Genomic DNA, 20,931 nt, shown 5'->3' with positions numbered 1-20,931 from the left:
TTCAGACTAAAATAAAATAAATGAATGAGTTAAACTTGTTGAATTTCATACAACATAGACATTGACAAGGAATGTGAGCACCTATAGGAAGAAGATATTACCAACCTGATTGTGACTCAGTAAATTGAGGGATTTTGTTTTCCCAAAGAAAGGATCCTCTTCTCTGAAGAGCTCACTCAGCGAGCGAGCATCATTAGTGTGAAGGTCACTCACCCTTTGTGGAAAAGAGAATGGCATTTGCTGGTGGGCATGTGGGATGTTCAAGTATTAGCACACTGTTTGCTCATAAGTCTTGTCCACACACCTGAGATTGAAACCACAGACCTTCTTACCCAGACAATATACTGCTATCACGCCACTGTGTTACTATGTTCTAACATAACAATGTTGGATTCTGATCCTTATACGAAGATGCAGATATATGTGACTGAGAAATAAAATGCAGAAGACATCTGAAATTTTAATCCCAGAACGGCGCTCCTTCTTTGAGGGAAATATTTGAGATATTCCAACCAAGATTCTTTGCCCCCGATAATGATTTGTGTCAATTAATAACAAGCATTGATAAATATTGAGTACTAGATCAAATACTTGACAACTAAAATTAAAACTCAGAATATTTTATTTGGTTCTGTGGTTCTTCAGAGATTTTGGTTCATATGCATTTTGTTGTAGATTTGTCAGTTAAAGATCCATACATTGAATCTGCTCTTAGACCACATTCAATGCCTCCATGTTGAATTAGCATCTGGTGACTGAGGAAGCCACTGAAATAATACAGGTACAAGTTTAAGAAACAAATTTTATCTTATTTCAGCCTTGTTGCATTCTGCATAATTCTGCTGGAAGTATGCATCAGAAAGCAGGCACAACCTGGCAATACAGCAAACCTCATTTTATTACGTTCAATTAGTACTAAAGGGCCAAAAATCCACTAAGAAAATATCCTCCACACCATTACACCATTAGTCCCTAGCTATTTATTCAAGGTGGAATGGTTTCAAGCTTACACCAAATTATGATCACACCATCTGAATGTCTCAGCTGAAATCTAGGTTCATGAAACCAATCTAATTTGTGCAAAGTCTTTGAGGTTATACATTTTATCTTTTGTGGACCATCCTCTGTAAGCTTGAGCAACTCTTGTGCATGAGTACCAGAAGATCTACATGACATTGGATGGATACTGGCGCCGTCTATCCATTGTCTATACCTGCTTATTGTTGCAGGGTTGTTGGAATACTCACTCACACCATGTCTCATTCAAAGTTACTTAAATTTCCTTTCTTCCCCATTCTGATGCACAGTCTGAACATCAAGTAATATTCGCCACATCAGATACTTTAATGTATCTTGCTCCATCAGAGATTAACTGACTTAAGGAAGCAACAATAATGATCTGACAGCTCTTTAATTAGTTTTTGACAATATATGAGACAGCTACAATCATATGCTAAGCTAACAATTGGATGTTATATGTTACAGACCAAATTTAGTGAAAATCTCTTCTCCAGTTTCTTAAAGCTAGAGCTTTTCACTGAACTACATAACATTTAGTAGCTGGTGAAACAGCTGCTAGTTCTCCTTTCCAGGTTGATGCAGACAGACTGGCTTTGCCTAGTCTGTCTGCATGACTCTGTGAACATTATTAGGGTTACAGTTAGAATCAATGATCATTGAAAAGAAAATACTTTATCAGGACCTCAACCCCTTGCATGGGACGGATAGAAATATCTTTACTTAACCCATTTGCAAAGTATTATTGTAAATCTGCCTCAAACTGCTTTTAGTCAAGTGCTACCAAGATGACATTTGTATGCTGTTTCTACCAATAGTAGCATATTCCACACATATTTTAAATACTAAGGATGAGGTTATAAGCATTTTGCTACTGTCTTGAGGACATAGTCATTATGCCTTATTCTGCTAGTTTGCATTTAAAAAATGCACATTTCCAGCTTATGTCTGCTGTCAAATTAACTATGTCCACTTGAAGTGATGGTGGTAAGAGTGTTTCCCAAACCTGGTCCTTATGGCACTCTGGCCTGCATGCTTTAGATGTTTTCCTTATTTAAGACACCTGATTTAGATGGTTGCAGTTAATCAGCCGTCAGTTGAAATTATGTGTGCTTGAAGCAGGGAAAAATCTAAAACATGCAGGGCAACAGGGTTAGAAAACATTGCTGTAACCAGTGGGTTGCTGGTTCAGAATCCTTTCCGTCTGTCTCTCGTTGTGTCCTTGGACAAAGTCACTTCACCCGCCTTGCCTGCTGCTGGTGGTCAGAGGGCTTGGAGGTGCTGGTGCATGGCAACGTTGTGAATGACTAAATGTAGTTTGAAGTGCTTTGGGGCCCTCTAAACTTGAAAAAAGTGCTATATTGTACAAATACAGACCATTTACCATTTGACATAGAATCATTATTTTTATATATTTGTAAATACCTTGAGGCATTCTTCTTCTGCAACCCAAATGTTTCCATTCATTAGACAAAACAACTCAGCTTTAAACAAACTCAACTGCTTAGGATGGTAATTGGCACATTTGCTTTATTTTGAAAACAGACATTGAAACCATTTTTTATTTTTTTCATCATTTTTTTTCACAAGTTTGAACTCTTTGATAAGGTTGAAACTGGACATTGTACTCACTGGAACATAGGAAAAGAATTTCGTATCTTTGAATTTTTCTTTTTCAGATTTTTTATCTTTTTTTCAGTAACATCAGTGCAAGAGTAATTTTTTTTCCAATTCATAGAAACCGTCATAACAACACCAAAGACATTAAAAAGAAGCCGCCACACCTCTTAAGTTTTTGTGACTGCGAAGAAGTTCCTCTCGGAGGGAGAGTTCCCATCATGCATCTGGTTCCATGGTTCATGCTACTGTTCTCAGGTTTGCTTGGCAGAACACAAGTCAATATATATAAGAGCCAGTTACATCAATACTCTGGTAATTTACTATAGTTTATTATAGGATTTAAATGGCAACAGGTCCTGTACTGTAAATGTGGATTGACAGAGTTTGTAAAAGGGGTGTAAACCAAGCTTGAGTGACTCAAGCTGAATAGAAAGAGCAGGAATTTTATTGTCTTATTTTTGATATGGAATAAAACTACCCAACTAGAAATCTCACACATTTAGATATACATTCGAGTATCCATCTGACGTGGTGCTGTGTTTTCAATGCACTTGCGCGATGCTGAAAACTGGAGTTGCATTTAAAAACTGACTTGTTTTTGTGCATGCATTTGCAGAACAGATTTTTGTTTTTGCAAAGTGATTTTAAAAAAGAGTGCATTACAATGCAAATAAACCATGGTGCATTGGCAATGCATTTTAAATGTGTGAGAGGTCCAGTTGGAAGCAGGCAATCCATTTGTGTTTCACTTATATTCGGTGGTGTAGCTTTTTACCTTTGCAACATCATTATCATCATCAAGGTAATATCATTTTTCACACTCATTAATACAGACATCATCATCATCACCACCATCACACTATTAGCTTGAGCCAAAAAACTTCACGTTGGAAACTCCCCCAACATGAGAAAATCATTGCCACACAAAAAATGACAAACAAATAGAAACTGACTGCCCTCGGCATTGGGAAGGCAAAGAGCAACCGTTTTAGATTTTTGTTTTGTGTTATTCATCATTTTCTCGTAATTCTAATTTCCAGTGGGTAAGACTTTGCCTTTAGTCTTCCTTGGCCTCAGAGGTCTCCGCAACCCCATCTGGGTGGGCATTCTCCTCCGCTTTTGACTCCTCTGCAGCATCTGTGGGAAAGTGAGGGGAGAAGACAAAGGAAATAAATGTAAACCCAGGAAAAGGAAATGTGAGTTTGAGAAGAACAGTTATAAAAGCTAATTATACTGTTAGACTAAAGTGATAAAAATCTAAATGTTTTTTTTTAAGATTCTGAAAAGTGCTGCAAATATTAAATGTGAGTTTTAGAGCTTTAAAAAGTCATGTCTGATTAAACATTGGATAAAAACAACATTATGGGAAAAAAAATCTTGAAAAACAGAAAGGGGCAAAATATTTTCATATTTTTCATCAAGAGCACACCATTTCAAGCTTCAAGCTAATGCCAAAAAAATTCCCTTCTATGTGTGTAAATAATAAAGGAGAAGAGGGCTCCTAATGGACCCATGAAACCCTTGAACTGACATCACAATGCTAACAGCAGCATCTTGGCCTGCCACATCTGATTATGTGTGATGCCTACAGGGAAGGACTGGGCTACAATAACAACCAGGTTTGGCTGTTGTTAAATGTGAATCGTTGGTTCCTCACAAACCTACATGTAGGTTTCTAGGCTGTGGGTTATGTTGTTCTGGTGTTTTTATTTTACATTCTGTCTAATGAGTTTTTCTCTCCAAACAAAATTTTTAAAACAGCAAGAAAATCATACGAGTCAAGGTTGCATTAATAAGTAAATATTTCAGTTACAGATGTGCGAGACAGACGCATATTAGTAGAGTGCTCTTTGAGAGGTGATGTCACACTTGGATGATCTCATACTTTTTTAATGAAAAAAAAAAAGCAGATGACATCATGGCAGCGGGCCCAGGGTGGGGCTGTGCATAAGTGTGTTTTAGTGCATGTGTGTGAAGAAGTGCAGTGAAAAGTGGGACAATCATATGGCTGCACTAATGTGTGACTCAAGACAGAATGAGTCATAGTAGATCTTCCAGGTGAGAGGTAATTAGCTTGTTAGCCAGCATGTCAGATTCAAGAATGTCCTTCTCCATGGCTGCTGAATGTGTGTGTAGCAAATACAGTCTCATCCAATTTCCTGAGCCAATGCTTGTTTCTAATGTTGTGGCATTTGCTCCAGATTATCCATGGAATCATTGGGACCAGCAGAGAACCGTTGAAGAAAGCAACCAGTGTGAGAAAGTGGCTGGATTAAGATTTATATGAATAAAATCCACATAACATGTTGCCACCTGTTATTTTCCACTTGTTTTTAAAGCAATTTGTCTGACAGAATATCAACAGTCATCAAAGGACTTTTTTTATAAAGACAGAGAACTGATGTAACATACTATGCAGATGACGTTTGATTGTTTTTAGTGGGTACTCCGTTTGGATTAATTCTGTCAGTAATATTTAAAAGTATTTGGAATTTATCTTTGCAAGTAATTTTGGCTTTTTTCTTATCTCTTTTACTTGTTATTTTAAATGTCCAGACTCGGTTAGGTATTAAATGTACTATTTCCAAACAACCACTTGATGGTTATTAAAGCAAGCTAAGATGAGAACTGATCAAAACTGAAAACAGAAAATCTAAAATAAAGACCTTCAAAGACCTTTTTTGTAATTACCAAACATTTGGTGCATCATTGAATCTGGATCCCAATACAGCAACATTTTGATGAAAAATATTCACTTCCCGAACCTATAATCAATAAAGATTTGTTTGATATCTAGAGCGAAGCATTTTTAAGTAACAGATTTGTTATACAGCTCATTGTTCTGTAGTATTAGAAACACTTTAATAGGTTTTACTTATGTTCCCCTTTGTAATGAATACTAAATTATTTCCAGATTATTCAATAAGGAACAATTTGATGCTATGAAAGTCAATTTGGAATAAAACAAATGTCAGACACAGGCCTCCTATATACAACAGTGTTCTTCAGTATATTATACCAATCTGCACATTAGAAAATCTAATCAAGTTATTCAGTAATAAATATTAATTTACTCTGAGTCAGTTCAGTGAGTGTAGCAGTGTTTTGCTTGCTGTGGCTATAGGTAATTAGATGTTCCTTGTCAGGTTGTGCTTGTTTATGGACATGCCTCCCCGGCGTTGACCATTACCTTTAAGGGATCATTAATCATTCATTTAAATCAGAACACCTGTTATGGCAGCTCTTCTCCACACAGGGCCAGCTATACCCATTGAGGTGGTAACTATGACAACAGGGAGACAGGTGACCTACTTTCTTTGTAGTTCTCGAGTTGGTACGTCTGTGTGCTTCACCATTTCACACCCCCACCGACTCCGCACTGAGCATGCTCCACTACCCACCTGTCTGACCCAGTCTGAGAGTCCTTGGACCAGAAATATCAACTCATGTCAAGAGCATGTTGTCAGAGTCTGCTGCATGACTTTGGGTTGTTACTGCTCTTAGTGGAACTTGCACTCTGGTTTGCTTAAAAACGTAGTGTCCATCAATATTTGTTGTTCATTTTAAAACCGTGACAATGGGGAATTTAAATGTACTTCTGTCAACTTTAAATAAAGCTGTGTAACATATTCAGGAGATCTGAATGATTTAACAGGCATGGTGCGTTATCTTTAAATAACAAGTAATCTCTGCTTCTGAAGTACAGCTCTGATTGCTCCTAAAACACTCAGCACATTATGCTCAGAGATAGTTATTCTTCAACTCTGTATTTCTCTCCTAAGCATTACCACATCAGTATAGAGTTTCCATCAAGCTGAGGCTGAGATACAAGGCTGTTTAATGTAATATTGAGCTGCATTTCTGTGTTAAACAGTGAATGCTGGAGCCCTGCCAACGATCTTTATATCCCAAAGACTTAACGTGAAGTGATGTCTTGAGGTGCCTGCCAAGCAGCCTATCTGAAAGCCTATCAACTCGTCTTTATTACATTTTTACACCTAGTAATTGCTTCTATATTGTTAAAATTAACTAGAAGTATTTTTTGTCTCTAAGTACAATCACAAACATATGCACAGAAACGTGTCCAATTAAACACCTTGATTAGATTCTTATCTAAATGGAGCTCTGTGATCTGCATACCTTTTTTATCATTTGTTTGGTTAGGCTCCTCCTTTTCAGCTGTCGGACTGACAGCAGCAGGCACATCGGCTTTTCTGGCCTCCTCCTTCTTCTCCTCACTCTTCTCCTCCTTTTTCTCCTCAGCTGTGGCTGTGGTGGGACTCTTGGCTGTGGCCTCCACCTCTTTGGGCTTCTCCTCGGCCTTCGGCTCCTCATTCTGAGGTTCAGAGGGGGCTGTGGCAGCCGTGGGAGAGGCAGCAGCTGGAGCTGCTGCTACGGGAGATGTTGCTGTGCCTGCAGGAGAGTTAGCTGGCTTATCTACTCCTGGGGTTTTGGCCTGGTTTGTCTCCTCCCCCTCCTTCTTGGCATCCTCTCCTGTAGTTTCCTCCTGCTTAGCAGGTGCCTCTTCTCCCTCCACCTTCTTCGTCTCCTCTCCGTTTTCTGCCTCTTCCGCAGCAGGGCTGTCTCCGTCCTTCTCTTCTTCTCCATCTTTCATCTTTTTCCGAGTTATGTGTCCACGGAAGCTTGCCTGTATTTTGGTGGCAGCCTTGTGAGCCTTGTCTTCAGGCTTGTTGGGGGTGCCATCCTGTTCAATCTTCTGATCTGCATCTTCATTCTTCTCCACCTGAGAAGCAAGAGACATTTATGCAGGTTAACAACTGAAACCAAGAGTCCAAGTTTATGAGAAGCAATCTAGGTCTGGAAATATTTATTCAAGGGGATTTTTTTCTATAGGAAAACATACATACAGAATCCCTAAATATCATGTTGGCATTTTTATCTGTTCATTACACATAGTCCAAATGTAATGAACTGAGAGGTCAACAGGAGGAAAAGTTACTGAAAAAGTCTTTAGCCACCCTGTGCATCTTTTTCTATTTCTAATGCTGGCACATCTAAAAACACAACTGATGTAATAAATAATAATAAAAAAGGTTTTGTATTGTTCTACTTTGGATAGTGTACATTACTTTTACTGCCAAATCACAGTTTAGTTTTTTTTTCTACTTAATAGTCTAAGCATGAGGAAATTAAAGACTACAAGAGTTTCCCCCAAGTGGCCATGCAATTGTTAACTGAATTGATAAAAAAAAAAAAAAAAGCTTTGCCTACAGTCAGTTACAGCCACTTGAAGCATTTAGCATGCTAAGATAAGGGACTCTTCATTAGTGCAGATTGAGCATATGCATTGCATTACACAAGATTCATAGGTTTATGGTTGTGACATTTGAGTAGCATTTATCTCAGGCCTGTTGTAGTAGCAAATAAGTGTGATGTTTGTTTATTTTTATTTATTTATTTGCTCATGGTGCACATGAATTTGTACTTTATTGTAATAGAAGGCATATATGTGACTAGAACATAACTTAAGAGTACTTAAGCTAACTGACTGACCTTAAACAAAATCAGAAGACCCGGAGCAACATAAAAACCAAACCAGCAGATAATTTATAGAGGAGGAGATGTGCTAGCCTCAATTTCATACAAAATGACTTTGGGTTTCCTAAATTGCTTTGTGCTGGTTAAAAGGTCACAATCACAAAGTTAGTTAATTTAATAATCAATCATCTCTGTGAAAAGAATCCTCTAGACTAAAATATAGATTTAAAAAGCTGCCAATGTTCAAAGAAAAACTTTAGAAAAAATGCTCTCTAGCTGAAATTGAAGCATATAGTTGGTTAAAGACTTTTTCATTGAACTGAATAAACTGTATTTGTAACCACTAAGAAAGAACTGAAGGCTGGGAAAAGTTCAGATGCAGGAGGCATATGACAAGATGAGGAAAAGGGTTAGGAGCAGGACAATGCTGAGTGTAAGATTAACCAGGATTTAATGATTTTACCTTGGGCAACAGGATCCATAGCTGTCCATCAAATAGTGGGTTGTGTTATGAGTCATATAAATCTAATAAAAAGAAATCAAATCCAACAAAAGCATGAATGATGAGTACTGAAAGTGGCAAACAAAATAAATCAACACATTCAAAATGAATAGGAAAATAAATCAATGTAAAATATTCACAAGTCAATAACCTGAAAACAATGTTCACCTCAAATCAATGTAAGTAAGCATAATTAAAAAACAGAATTGTCCAACAGCATGGAGGCTGTAATAATTTATTTATGCTAAGTGGTAGAGAGGCAAATGGGGAAACAAGCAGCTTCTAAATGGTTTGAGACACTTTTTCCTTCTGCTTGAAATTATTTAGCAGGAGCCGGTGACTTGACTCGAGAAAAAATAGATCTGTAGTATCATTTTATGTGACAGTAATAGAAGACTTAGTGTTGTGAAATCAAAGTTGTGTGTGTGCGGGAACGGGTGGGGGTTGATTGTCTCCACATAATGAATTAGGCACACTGGGATTTAAGGGAAGACAAATATCTCAGAGTATTTATTATGATGGCTCAACCTAGGCAGAAGGCTGATATTGTTCTCTTTGCATGTTGCTGAATTACATTTGGTAAATCCTTCCCTCAGCATCCATTTGTCCCGTGCCGAGTCAATTTTCTGCTAATGATATTCTAAAAACTATAAAAGCCATCTCTATCTTCTGTGTACGGTCGGTGCTTCCCATCTGAATGAGATGCCTGCACAAAATCTCCTCAGCATTCACTGCCATACCCCTCCCAACCATCAAAGGTTACCTTGACAACCAGAGTGCTAACTCATCACAGCTCTGTATGCTGGTTGGCGCTATGAAAGACCACACATCACCCTGATTGGCAGTGCATCTGACCCCTCGGGTGGAGTGGGCCAATGGGAGCACATAAATTAAGACAGAGCAATCGGGAACAGCTACGGAGGGGTTGCAATTCAGCTGCAGGACCTGGTGGGATGAAAGGGTTAATGTGCATGTGTGTGCATTAATGTTGGTGGTCTGTGTCATTAGGCAGCAGGAGGATGTAGAAGTCTGAGTGGAAATTGTGCCCTCATCACTGCTACTGTACCTTTGTTTCCTTCTGCCTCTGTTAGTGTCACTGTATGTGATGTAAGGTCTAAATTGGAAAGCTGCCTGCCCAGGGAATCACATCAGTGTCGGATGATTTACTGTCAGAGTCAGAGCCCCTAAACCAACATGTTCTCTTCAGGGTCAGTGTGTCAGTGCAATAAGGTGCAGCAGTCTCACTCCTTCACATTTCCTCCCATGGGTTCAGATAATAAATTCTACTGCTCCATAGCAACCTATCCTCCTAAATTATTTTGCTCTGATAAAATTTTAAAGTAAAAAAAAAAAAAGTACCTGCAGCAAAAGCAATCAATGGCTTAATCCAAATAAGTATTTTAGGTCTGAAGGTTGCAGCTGATTGCAGAAGGGTCAAGGCCAAAGTGGTTTATGCAAATACTAATTAGTGAAAGAATCTTCATAATATTTGCATTAAGTGGTTAATTTCACATAATCCAATAATTATTTACACAGGAAATTCAAGCAGGAGGTTGTGTGCCACTAATAAACTTCCTGTGTTAAGAGTTTCTACTAAGAGTAAAAACATGATAAAATGTAAGGCAGTGCAAAAATCTATAAAATGGTGTTCAGTTAAACCTTCATAACATTTTATGAACTACACTACTTTAATTGTTCTTTTACCGAAAACACATACTGAGTTTCTTTGTTTCATACTGAGAACTGTGTAGATTGTTATTGGATTATGTGAAATTAACCACTTAATGCAAATGTAATGAAGCTTCCAATCTTAGTTCCCTGAATAAATAACCACCCAACTTTTCAGCTAAGTTCCAAGGTCCAGAAAGTAGCATTTGCCTAAATTGTTATAACATTTTTGAAGTTGGATTTGTGTACAGTAGAACTCTGGTGTTAACGCCTTTAAATCTAGCTGTTAGCTTTAGCTTTGGGGATAAATCAGCATGGATTTACACTAAACAAGAATGTCAAGACAGTTACCTACTGTTGGAAAGAAAATAATTGCCTATAACCTTTTGACAGAAGCTCACTAAAAAATTGAGTGGAAACATTTGCCAATTGGCTATTAAGTGTTGTAATAAACATAAGAATGAGTCCTTTCATTAGGCTGGACGGCATGGAGACAGACAAAGCTGCACTGCCCGGCCCTCTCCTCTTAGTAATATGCAGGCCTCCAGAGACTTGTTTGGCTTTTATTGGTCTGATCTCATAGAAGCTTGCAATTGCCAAAAAACTTGACCTGCGCACTTAACTCCAAACCAAATTACTTACCGACTGCATTCAGTGAGTCAGGAGGACAGAGAAAAGGATTGATGAGAGTGTTTGGGAATATAGAGAGGGTTGTGGGGGGTATGACATCATTGTTGGAACAGAGGTAATATCATTTACTTTATAGATGAGTGGAAATATAATGAAGCATCAGCAGACTGCTGAGTGATCTCATATCAGCGTATGAGGGCGGGAAACGCCATCACCTTCACATCACCAGCTTCATCAACTGCCTTCGCCTGCATTACACTCTGCGCTGTCATGTTTTTCAGGAGGATGCTAGACTTGTCATGTCAAGTTCATTGAGCTGTAATATACAGGCTAGCAGTGGTTAACGCTCTGCTTTGTTGGCTATGGAATGCGAAAAATCCCATTCTGTCTCAACAGAAACGTAGTTGCAAATGCTTTACAAAGCTTCTTGAAGAGCTGTTAATTGAGGCCCTGGTCACATAGGAATCCTCCTGCGGGCGTTTTTCCACTCTGTCCCTTTGCGGCGCACATTTTCATTCATAAATACAGAGTCGCATCCCTCAGGTACAGCACACTACAAGGTACGCTCGGCTTAAACAAAGACTTCATGCCTGTTCATGCTCTTCCTCAATTCATTTCCGACGAGGCAACATATTTGCATTATCCTGCTGATCAAATTACTTTTTAATAAAAATCAGCTAACAGAGTTTTCTCTCTTGTGCATATTCATTTTGGTTGCCATAGATACAGAGGAAGGACATATAAAATGTGAAATCTTTGTCATGTGAAGGCAGACAATGTCAGTTATGATTGTAATAAAAAGCCTTGAGTGTATTGTGAGGTCTAAGGCATCATGCTTGATGTAAGTAACCCACAACGACTCGCATCTACCTACACAATCCTGCAGAGGACAAACACCTCTCCTCTGTCTTGTCTGGTTTGTAAAAGTAACAAATAACTGAGCAAAAAGGTTTTCAGATCACCATCTACTGGCTGAATGTGTCGACCAGAGCTTTTGCCAGCAGCTGCAGTTCTCCTCTGGCCTTGGCTGGCCACCGGGAAAACCACACCCCACACAGCCAATGGCTTTACCAGCTTTATCCATAGCCACTCACATCACCATCCCCCTGCCCCACTCCCCTATCCCCAGTGGGGACACACTCTAACAATTTGCCACCTTTCCGCAGCCTCCCTGAAAATACCATTAGGGACTTGTTCCGGGAGGGGGAAGGAAGGAGAAAGGATAGAAGTGGTGAGGAAGACACTGCCTGAGCAACCACAGAGCAACAGCACAAGCTAATGCATAGACAATGATGTGCATACAGACCAAGAAGATCTTTTTAAAATAAATATTTGATAGTTCTACACCAAATACAATTACGGAGCTATTAAGAGTAATTTTTGCATTCACAATGATAATGTTACTCAGCATTGCTTTGCAGAAACTCTTCAGCCACAAAGCCAACAGGTGCAGAGGCTAAATATATATATATATATTTTTTTTTACAAAAGCCTTGTTTAGCATAACAATGGAAATTGCTGTCATATCAACTATTTAAATACCAAAATAAAAACCAAATGGCAATCATTTAGAGCATATACTTCTCAAACTTTGGTCACTCAGGTGAACTAAGGCTCAGTAGCGCGCCCCTTGCTGAAAGCCTCCACAAGATTAGAATATCTGTATTCTTGTCTCCAATAAGCATCCAGACACCAAAGAGCAAAGGCTGCAGTCTGCAACCACTAAGCATCTCTTCCTCGTTCTCTTTCTCTTGTCTTTCACTCTTCTTCTCGGTGAGCAAACTGCCACCTACTCACTCTCCGTCTCTCTCTCTCTCAGTCTCACTCATACACACACACAGGCACAGCAAAGCACCACACCCTTTTAGCCGGCTGTCTCCTGCAGATGAGGAGAGAGAAGTGGGAGGGGGGACTCAGCTCAGGTGGTGGCTGCCACAATCCCCACTCACCCTCTCTCTCACTCGCTGCCTCTCCCTTGATAATGAATTCATTAGGATGTAACGTTTCTTTATCTTTTTTTTATTTTCACCACAGCCCAGGAAAAGATGCTTTGCAGCAACCACTAACAGCCATATGCTAGCTTCATTACATCCTCCGGAGCAGCCTTTAATTGAATTACACCGGCTCTCTGCCTGAACAAAGGCTCTGCAATCAGCACTGATCTCATAGGGGGCCGAGGATAAGGATGGAAAGAGACGCTGGAGAAGAGGAAGAAGAGGGCTGGACATGAGAGGTGGGGGCTAGTTGACGGAGGAACAGAGACAGTGGTCTCATGCTTCGGCTTGGAGTTAGAGTGCAAGAGCAGCCAAAAGAGAAGAAGGAACAATTCAAGTAGAGAAAAAGGTCTTAATAGCTGAGCTGATAAAATAGGTTCCCAAGATAAAACTGAAGACCTTGGTGCAGGTGGAATTCAGGTAGAGCCAAAAAGGGTGAGAAATAATAATTTCAGCTAAAAAAGTGAGAAAGGAGTTGGAGACAACTTTGAATTTAGGTAGGACCTGAATGCAGAAATAAAGCTGGAAGACATGCACTGGCAAAGATACAGCCATAATTTGGGGCATCAGGAGACTTCTAAAGTAGGTGCTAGCAGCCACTCCTGTACACTGAAACGATGCTGCAGCAGCACTTAGTGCTCCACAAAGACATGGTCCAGTATTACTGTGCTAAAAAGCAGAAAATCATGCTCTTTGCTCATCCATCCATGAGGACCACAGAGTGTGTCCAGATTCATTTATTCTTAGAAGCGGGAAGATGAGGATAAGTGCTTATGGCCTGAGGGGGAATATCTCTCCCCAGCGATGAGGTGTGCAGCCTCACCCACATGGCTGCTGTCTGCAGCATGCATGCATGCCGGCTTTTTATTCCTTAAAGCGTCCTCCCCCACTTTGATCTTACTCACCTTTGCGCTCGCTCACCTGCTCCACATATTATCTCCTGCCGGCTGCAGCCACCACTGTCTTTCCTCTTCATTCCCTTTTTTTAATCACCTTTGCAGCATCCCTGCCTCTGCCGCCATGCCTCCCTTTTGAATTGTCATTTCCTTTTGCATCTTTACCCCAGATCACCTCCATGTGCAGCAGCCATGCTCCCTCCCTGCCTGCATCTCTCCATGCAGCCTCGTGCATGTCTCTTAAGCAGCCTTAGCTACTACTGTCTCTCCTCCCTCCTTGCCAGAGCTAATATGACTCATGTGGGCTGACATTTAAGAAGTAATCAAGGACCATCAGAATCCAACATGGTATGAGTCTGATAAATTTCCAATATGTCTGAGGTAACAACCTGAACCTTTTTTGAGATCACAGAGAATGACCATGATGAATGCTACCTCCTTCTCTTTCTTGCTATCCTCCACCACTGAGACCGGACTCTGGTTTTCATAAAGCACCCTTTAACACCCTTTAAACAAGCACTCTCTTCACACAACCTCTCCACTGACTGCATCCACTTGTAAAAAGCTGGAGGGCTGTGATAATCCATTTATACTCATTCATTCCCATTGTATTCCCATGAGGCCACTGACATGATGGTGCCGGCAAACTCAATCCGTACCCCACCCATTTTCTTCCTCGCTGTGGAAATTTTCTTTCCCCTGTCACCAACTACTGCTCAAGATAACCTGATTACAAAAGACACTCAAACACCCCTCATTTAAGGTATCAATGAAGACTTCACAGAAGGTTGGTCCAATTAATATGAAGCATCATTAAGAATGATAGATTATGACTTTTGGAGAGTTTCTCATCTTTTATATCAACCAATAAAGTGCCCTTTCATAAATTTTAACTTTTTGTCTCCAAATGTTCAATCTATAAAAAAACAGCTGGGCAAGATTATGTTCCAGCCTTTTGCCTCCTCACCGGAGCAGTGTGAGGTCTGAAAGACATTGTGGCAACATCCATTCATGCTGGATAATCACATTAACTAGGCGTGTCGGGGCTTTGTGGATAGATTTCTATGAAGAGAAGTCGGGCCCAGAGTCAAAGCAAATGAGCCCAATGCTTCCCTCTAATCTCCCCCACCCCACCCCCAAAGCCTTCTAATCTGACTACCAGGCAGCCTGTGACAAAAGTTCAGAGATGAAATGAATCATTTAGCGATAGGAATAAAGATGCTGAGGATGCTGGAGAAAGCAAAGCGGTGCACTTTACCGGTTTGGTTCTTCTTATGCAGCACAGCATAGTTGGAGTTGTAGTATCCTCCCTTTCTCTTCTCTGCTTCTTTCTTCCTTTTTTCCCTTCCCTTTCACTTCTCTCTCACACTCTCTCTCGCTCTTTCTCGCTCACTTTCGTGCACACACACACACACACACTCTCGTTCTCTCTCTCGCTGTATCACCAGCTAAGCCTTCCAGTGCATTTATTCATCCCAGTTTGCACACACACGCTCTTCACTGCCTGGGTGCAACTCTTTTCTCTCTCTTACTCTCCGCCTGACAATGCCTACAAGCCCATCCTTTAAGCCCCTCCCTTCCCCTCTCTCCTCCTCCTCCTCCTCCTCCACCATCACTTTTAGATCAGCACTCCTCTCTTCTACATGTTCTCACCCTCCTCTGCCTCCTCCCTTTCAGCCTAGCTCCAGCTAAAGCTGCGGCCCCACCCAAAAAGGCAGCCCCCTTTGATAACTGAGTGGACACCTCCAGCCAGGATTTGCCAAAGCAGTTCCATTTCATTCTGCTCAAATTTACTTTTGCGTTACTTCCCACACCTTTCTCACACACACAGATGAAGAGATGTCTCTTTTCTTTTTGTTTGGCTCCAGTATGAGGAGTGGGGGGTGGGAGGAGGCTTGTCTGCTTTTCAGATTGCGAAGGCTCTCAGTGTGTCAGATTATATGCCTGGATGTGCAGTGCCCAAATTTTCAGGGAAATGCCAAAAGTGCGTTTTCTGGCACAGCCAGGGAGCAGGTCCTGCCAGCACAGACGTATGAAAGACAGCAGCGATGAGCGCTGATCCATGCAGACACACACACACACACACACACACACACACACCCCTACACATACACATGCACGCTCAGTGCTTTTAGGACACGTCACCCACATCACCAAAACCACCCACCCACCCTCACTCTCTCTTCAACCCCCCCTCGATACCCAGCGCTCTCTGTTCTCATGGAAACACCACACTAGAAGAGCAGAGGAGGAGAAGGAGAGAAGGAAGAAAAGGGAGGAATGATGGCAGGAGGAGGAAGCAAGAAGGCCGGGTGTGGCAGACAGGCGGACTGCTTTTCTCTCTCTTTTTTTTCCTCCTCCTCTTGTGTCCACCTTTGCACATAGTCTGGTTTAATGAACAGGGACTGGACAAGCACTTCCCCCTATTAGAACCATTAGAATAGAGTGAGGCTTACAGGCGCATGCTCATACAAACACCCACACTCTGTATTTGTATTTCATAACACACACACAAAGACACACCGTGGTGTCAAAACTGTCCCCACCCCCGCTCCGACACCAGCAGGCTTCAGCCAAAGACACAGAGACACAATGAGGATGGGAAAACAGGTGGATGAAAAGGAAGAGGGGTGGATGACGTGAGAGAAAAGAAGGGAGAAGAGAAAGACCTGGAGGCATTTCCAGTTTACTGAAAAAACTCATCAACTGGCACCACCACGTCTTCCCCTGCCCAGTGGTCACTGCTGTCACACATTCTTGGCAGCACTACATCATCACTTTGTGTAATCATGGTCTGTAGCAGGCACAGTGACACAAGCTGTGTAATAATGCAGAGTTCTGCTGAGTGTGCCTGATCTCGTTTTTACCTCTGCATAGTTATGCACATTCATGCTGAACAGCTGCCAGTTCAGAGTCCTGTATACAAAGCTGATGCACTGCAATAACTGTTAGATATGGCAAATGAAAACAGATGATATTCTGTATTCTGCCAGGATTTATTGAGACAAAATGAAAAAGGAGGTCAACAAATAAAGTTCACAGAAGAAGCACGAGAAATAGGTATTTTAATAAAGCTAAACAAACAAGAATGCTTGTTTATTTAGCTTTATTAATTTAGAAAGTAATGGAAAAGAAACAATTGTGAATTCAGAATGACATCAGCTGCAATCACACCATTACCAAAAAAGACACAGTCCTGTGGTGACTATTGCCAAGTTTTGTCATCCTTTCTATTTTCTCTCATTAGCTCTCAGTAGCTCAACCTGACAGAACATCTGCAAACAGATCAACAGAAGATACAGTCATCACAATTTTAAAACACATCTCCATTTACACTAGCCAAATTTCACACATTGATTTCAGCCCACATGTAAAACAATTATACTTCACAAAATAGACCAGAAATTGAGCAAAGTTTTGTTTTGGCAGGTTGCACACAGAATCTCAATGCCCTGAGCCACAGTTTGTAATGTAAATAATTCTAACTCAAATTGAGACTGGGGCCAGGCAGCATTTCTAAACAGCAGTTTGAATGTCTTGGCACAGATTTTCAATTCAATTCAGTTCTGGACTTTGACAGGGTCATTCATACTTTGATATAAACTACTGTTTCTCAATTTGAGTCACCAGGCACCATTGTCCTGCAAGTTTTAGATGTGTGCTTGTTCTAGAACACCCAAATCAAATTATTGCATAACCTCCTCTTCATGCCATCAATTGCTGCAGAATCATATTAAAAGCAAAACCTAAGGCGTACAGTGGTGATATGTGGTGGGGATAGCGCGACCCACGTTTGGAGGCCTTGAGTCCTCGATGCAGCCGTCGCGGGTTCGATTTCCGGACCGGGCGATATTTGTCGCATATCTTCACCCCTCTACTTCCCACATTCCTGTCAAACTACTTTCATATAAGGGACACTTGAGCCCACAAAAGACCCCCTGGAGGGGAGAAGAAAAAAAAAGCGAAACCTAAAACATGCAGTGCTGTGGTTACTGAGAACTGGATTCAGAAACATTGATCTAAACCATTGCATTGTAGCCGCGGTTGTATATGGTTGTGTTCCTGCTAGAACATGAATGTATCTTGTCTTGAAGGATACCACAACTCAACAACCTTCTCCAGAACTTGACTGCTGTGTTTCTTGATCATCATGATGTTATTTGTTCACTAATGTTCTGTAAACAAGTTCTAAGGCCTTCACAGAACACTTGCATCTATACTGAGATTAAACAGATAGACTCATTTCACTAACCTAGTGGTTGGACAAGATTTGTTTTTCAAGAGTATAAAGTAATTTTTTTTCTTTTGAATTACTAATTTCATTCCACTTTACACTTATGCATTATTTTATGTTGTATTCATCTATATTTACCAAAGATTTGCATCTATGTCAGTCATCATTAGTGCATTTCACTGTTGGTAAAATATTTACAGCATCGGCAGTTCAACATTAAGAAGCAAATCACTTAAAATCAAGTCCCCATTCTGCAAGTGCTGATACAAGTCCTTAGAGAGAACAAATAATAATCAGCTCCCATTTTAAATGAAGAGGGCTGTTAAGAAGAAAAACTCAACAAAAATAATAATCAAAACATTTCAATCCCCAGGAGTCAGAAATCAGGCTGAGGCCGGGGCTGTAGAATCTGTGGAAACCGGGCGAGAGTGTGTGGGTTGGCCTTTGAAAACAGTCCATCTGCCATTGCAACAGATTGGGCTGCAGTTGAGTGGAAACTAACTCAGCAGACATTATAGCTGTTCCTGCTTCCTGAACAACTTGGTATGCTAATGTATGTCCAGTTCTTTGATTGTTTTGTTAATCAGTTGAATCTGCAGCCTTTACCGACCACAGAAATCAATAATGTCACACTGATCGGCCAGCGATGCCGGGGTGTGTGCTTCGGCAAGGCTTCACACCTGGCAGACTGCACCTCCGGTCACAAAACAAATATGATCAGTTGTACTCTGAGGTTGGCAGAGTAGCCAAAAAATGTAAGTAACTGTTGAGTCAGAGTTGCATTATTTCAGTATGTTGGTTATTAAAGAATAATAAAAAAAGAACTAAGTCATATTTGCACAAATGTTACATAATTATAGTATAACTGGCTGTGCTGTTATGTCAAACTTAATTTTTTCCCCATTTCATTTTCACCTCAGGCCATCTCCAATTCCAGTGAAAGAGAGATTTAACATTTAATGTGTGCCCAGCTGAAGGCTGATAAAGAGGGTTTGCAAGAGTCTCAAATGAATGTGCATTCCTTTAAAATTTATGAAGCTTGTATTTGCAATGATTTTAACTAGTTCTACGGTTACAATAGTAATGTTCACATTTAAGGTATTTTAAAGCATTTTGATGTTATTGCATACTTGGATAATCTTCTAAGGCTGCGGGTGAGAATATCTTAACCCTTGTTAAGGTATTATTCTACACACAACTGCTAAAACTTAGCAGGCGGGGTAAAAAATATCATTAGAAGTCATGCTTCCTTGAATTTCCTCAACACTTAAATCTACTAAATGTATAAATTGACTCTGTACATATAAGAAAACTGCTTACCCATTGTGTCAGCCCTGTGCACTTGTGAGTGCATTCTGTTTGTTGCTTTGTCGATTAACAATGTACCACTTTCCTCGCTGTGATGAAGCTCCTTGTCTGCAGAATGAAAGGTCACCGTGCCTGTGAAAGGCAACGAGGTTCACAAGTAATATGCCAGCTATAAGCTATATGAAAATATTAAGGCCAGGGCCAATTTCACCTAATTGGCCATAACTATTGTAATTGATTAATTTCCTGTAGAATGCTAACGCAAATGTCAGAACTCAAGCAGTGCAGATGACCCTGAACTGTGAAATATTTGGCTTTTTAGAGTTGCTAAAGTAGTCATTATCAGCTTATTTATAGTTAGCACTTTGCTTTTTGGTAGTATATGACACATCCCACATGGACTTTAAATAGATGATTTCAACTAGCGACGCAAACCAACTCAGCTATACAGACATACAGAAACATTTGCAGAGGGTTGTAACAATAAACAAAATGTGTAGCAGTAACACAAACTCCTCCAAATAAAACAGATACGATGGGTAAGGAGTGTGAATGCATTTTCGTCTGCTGTTTGGACGCCTCGGTCCAGACAACTCAGAAAACATTAGGATTGTCTCAGTATCAGCAAGTTTTAAAATTTAACTAAATATATTTTGTTCTGGAGCTTCTTGCTGGTTGTGCCTCTCCTGAAGTAAATTAAAATTTAATTGCAGCATTAGGATTTCAAATTGGAAAACATTTACAGAAATAACATTTGGAGGGAGTTTCACCTTCCGTAACCAGGCACTGGTACATGTCCAAAGCTGAATTTCCTGTGGTGAGGTTGGAGACAGTTTGTGTGTCTGCCGTCATTGTTGTGTCCAACATCTTGTGAATGATGTTCACAGGTTTTGTTGGTCTCTTATATGAGTTCAAACACTTTCTGTGATTCAAGCTGCCAACAATACGCAAAGAACTGAACAAAGGAAATTGGATAAATAATTTTACATCAGAAGCACTTCAGCTGGTAAAGAACTGCATCATCTATGCATACTTAATAATAGAATAAAGACAGATAACACAAAGGTTTTGAAAACTGAGAAAATTGAGTTTTTCTTCCGTCTTCTCCGAGTGTATATCCACTGTGTGTATCCACTGGAAGAAGAAGACATTGACATTGACAGTGTTATCATACAGCTTTGTAAGTCTGGAGTCCAAATCCTTTAACCTCCAAAACACATTCTCCTCGGAAAATCAAGTCCATCCAGGAAACCGAGGCTTCTTCATTCAATCAATTTTCTTGATTTTCTTTTTCTGACCAACACTAGTAAGCTGTTGCCATGGTAGTTCAGATGAAGCAGGAATAATAATTGTTTCACCATAGCTGTGTGTGAATTATTAAAGCCTAGAGGGCATGAGTGAACTGACTGAGATGCAAAGAAGTCAGAAAGAATAAGGACTGAGTTTTCTTGAGGATTTTAATTTTGTGTTCTCCCTAGGTCTCTTCACAAGAGTCCTTACAGTGCAAGAGTCAAATTTGACCTCCAAGATTTGCAGAACTACTCAGCAACATTAGGAAGCAGC

At 40.3% G+C, this 20,931-nt stretch overlaps 1 protein-coding gene across 1 annotated transcript; it reads right to left on the bottom strand.

Annotated features, from left to right (window-relative positions):
- Positions 1-2,521: 2,521 nt before the first annotated feature.
- gap43 (growth associated protein 43) lies at positions 2,522-15,363 on the bottom strand. Its single transcript, XM_028045622.1, has 3 exons — positions 15,085-15,363; positions 6,778-7,381; positions 2,522-3,774 (listed from the first exon to the last, which is right to left on the bottom strand). The coding sequence occupies exons 1-3, from the start codon at positions 15,112-15,114 to the stop codon at positions 3,695-3,697; spliced, it is 714 nt and encodes a 237-aa protein (XP_027901423.1). The 5' UTR covers positions 15,115-15,363; the 3' UTR covers positions 2,522-3,694.
- Between the last annotated feature and the right edge of the window lie 5,568 nt (positions 15,364-20,931).

This window comes from Xiphophorus couchianus, chromosome 18 (assembly GCF_001444195.1).
Source record: "Xiphophorus couchianus chromosome 18, X_couchianus-1.0, whole genome shotgun sequence".
In the NCBI taxonomy this organism is placed as follows: domain Eukaryota; kingdom Metazoa; phylum Chordata; class Actinopteri; order Cyprinodontiformes; family Poeciliidae; genus Xiphophorus; species Xiphophorus couchianus.
This window is presented reverse-complemented; position numbering and strand designations above follow the sequence as displayed.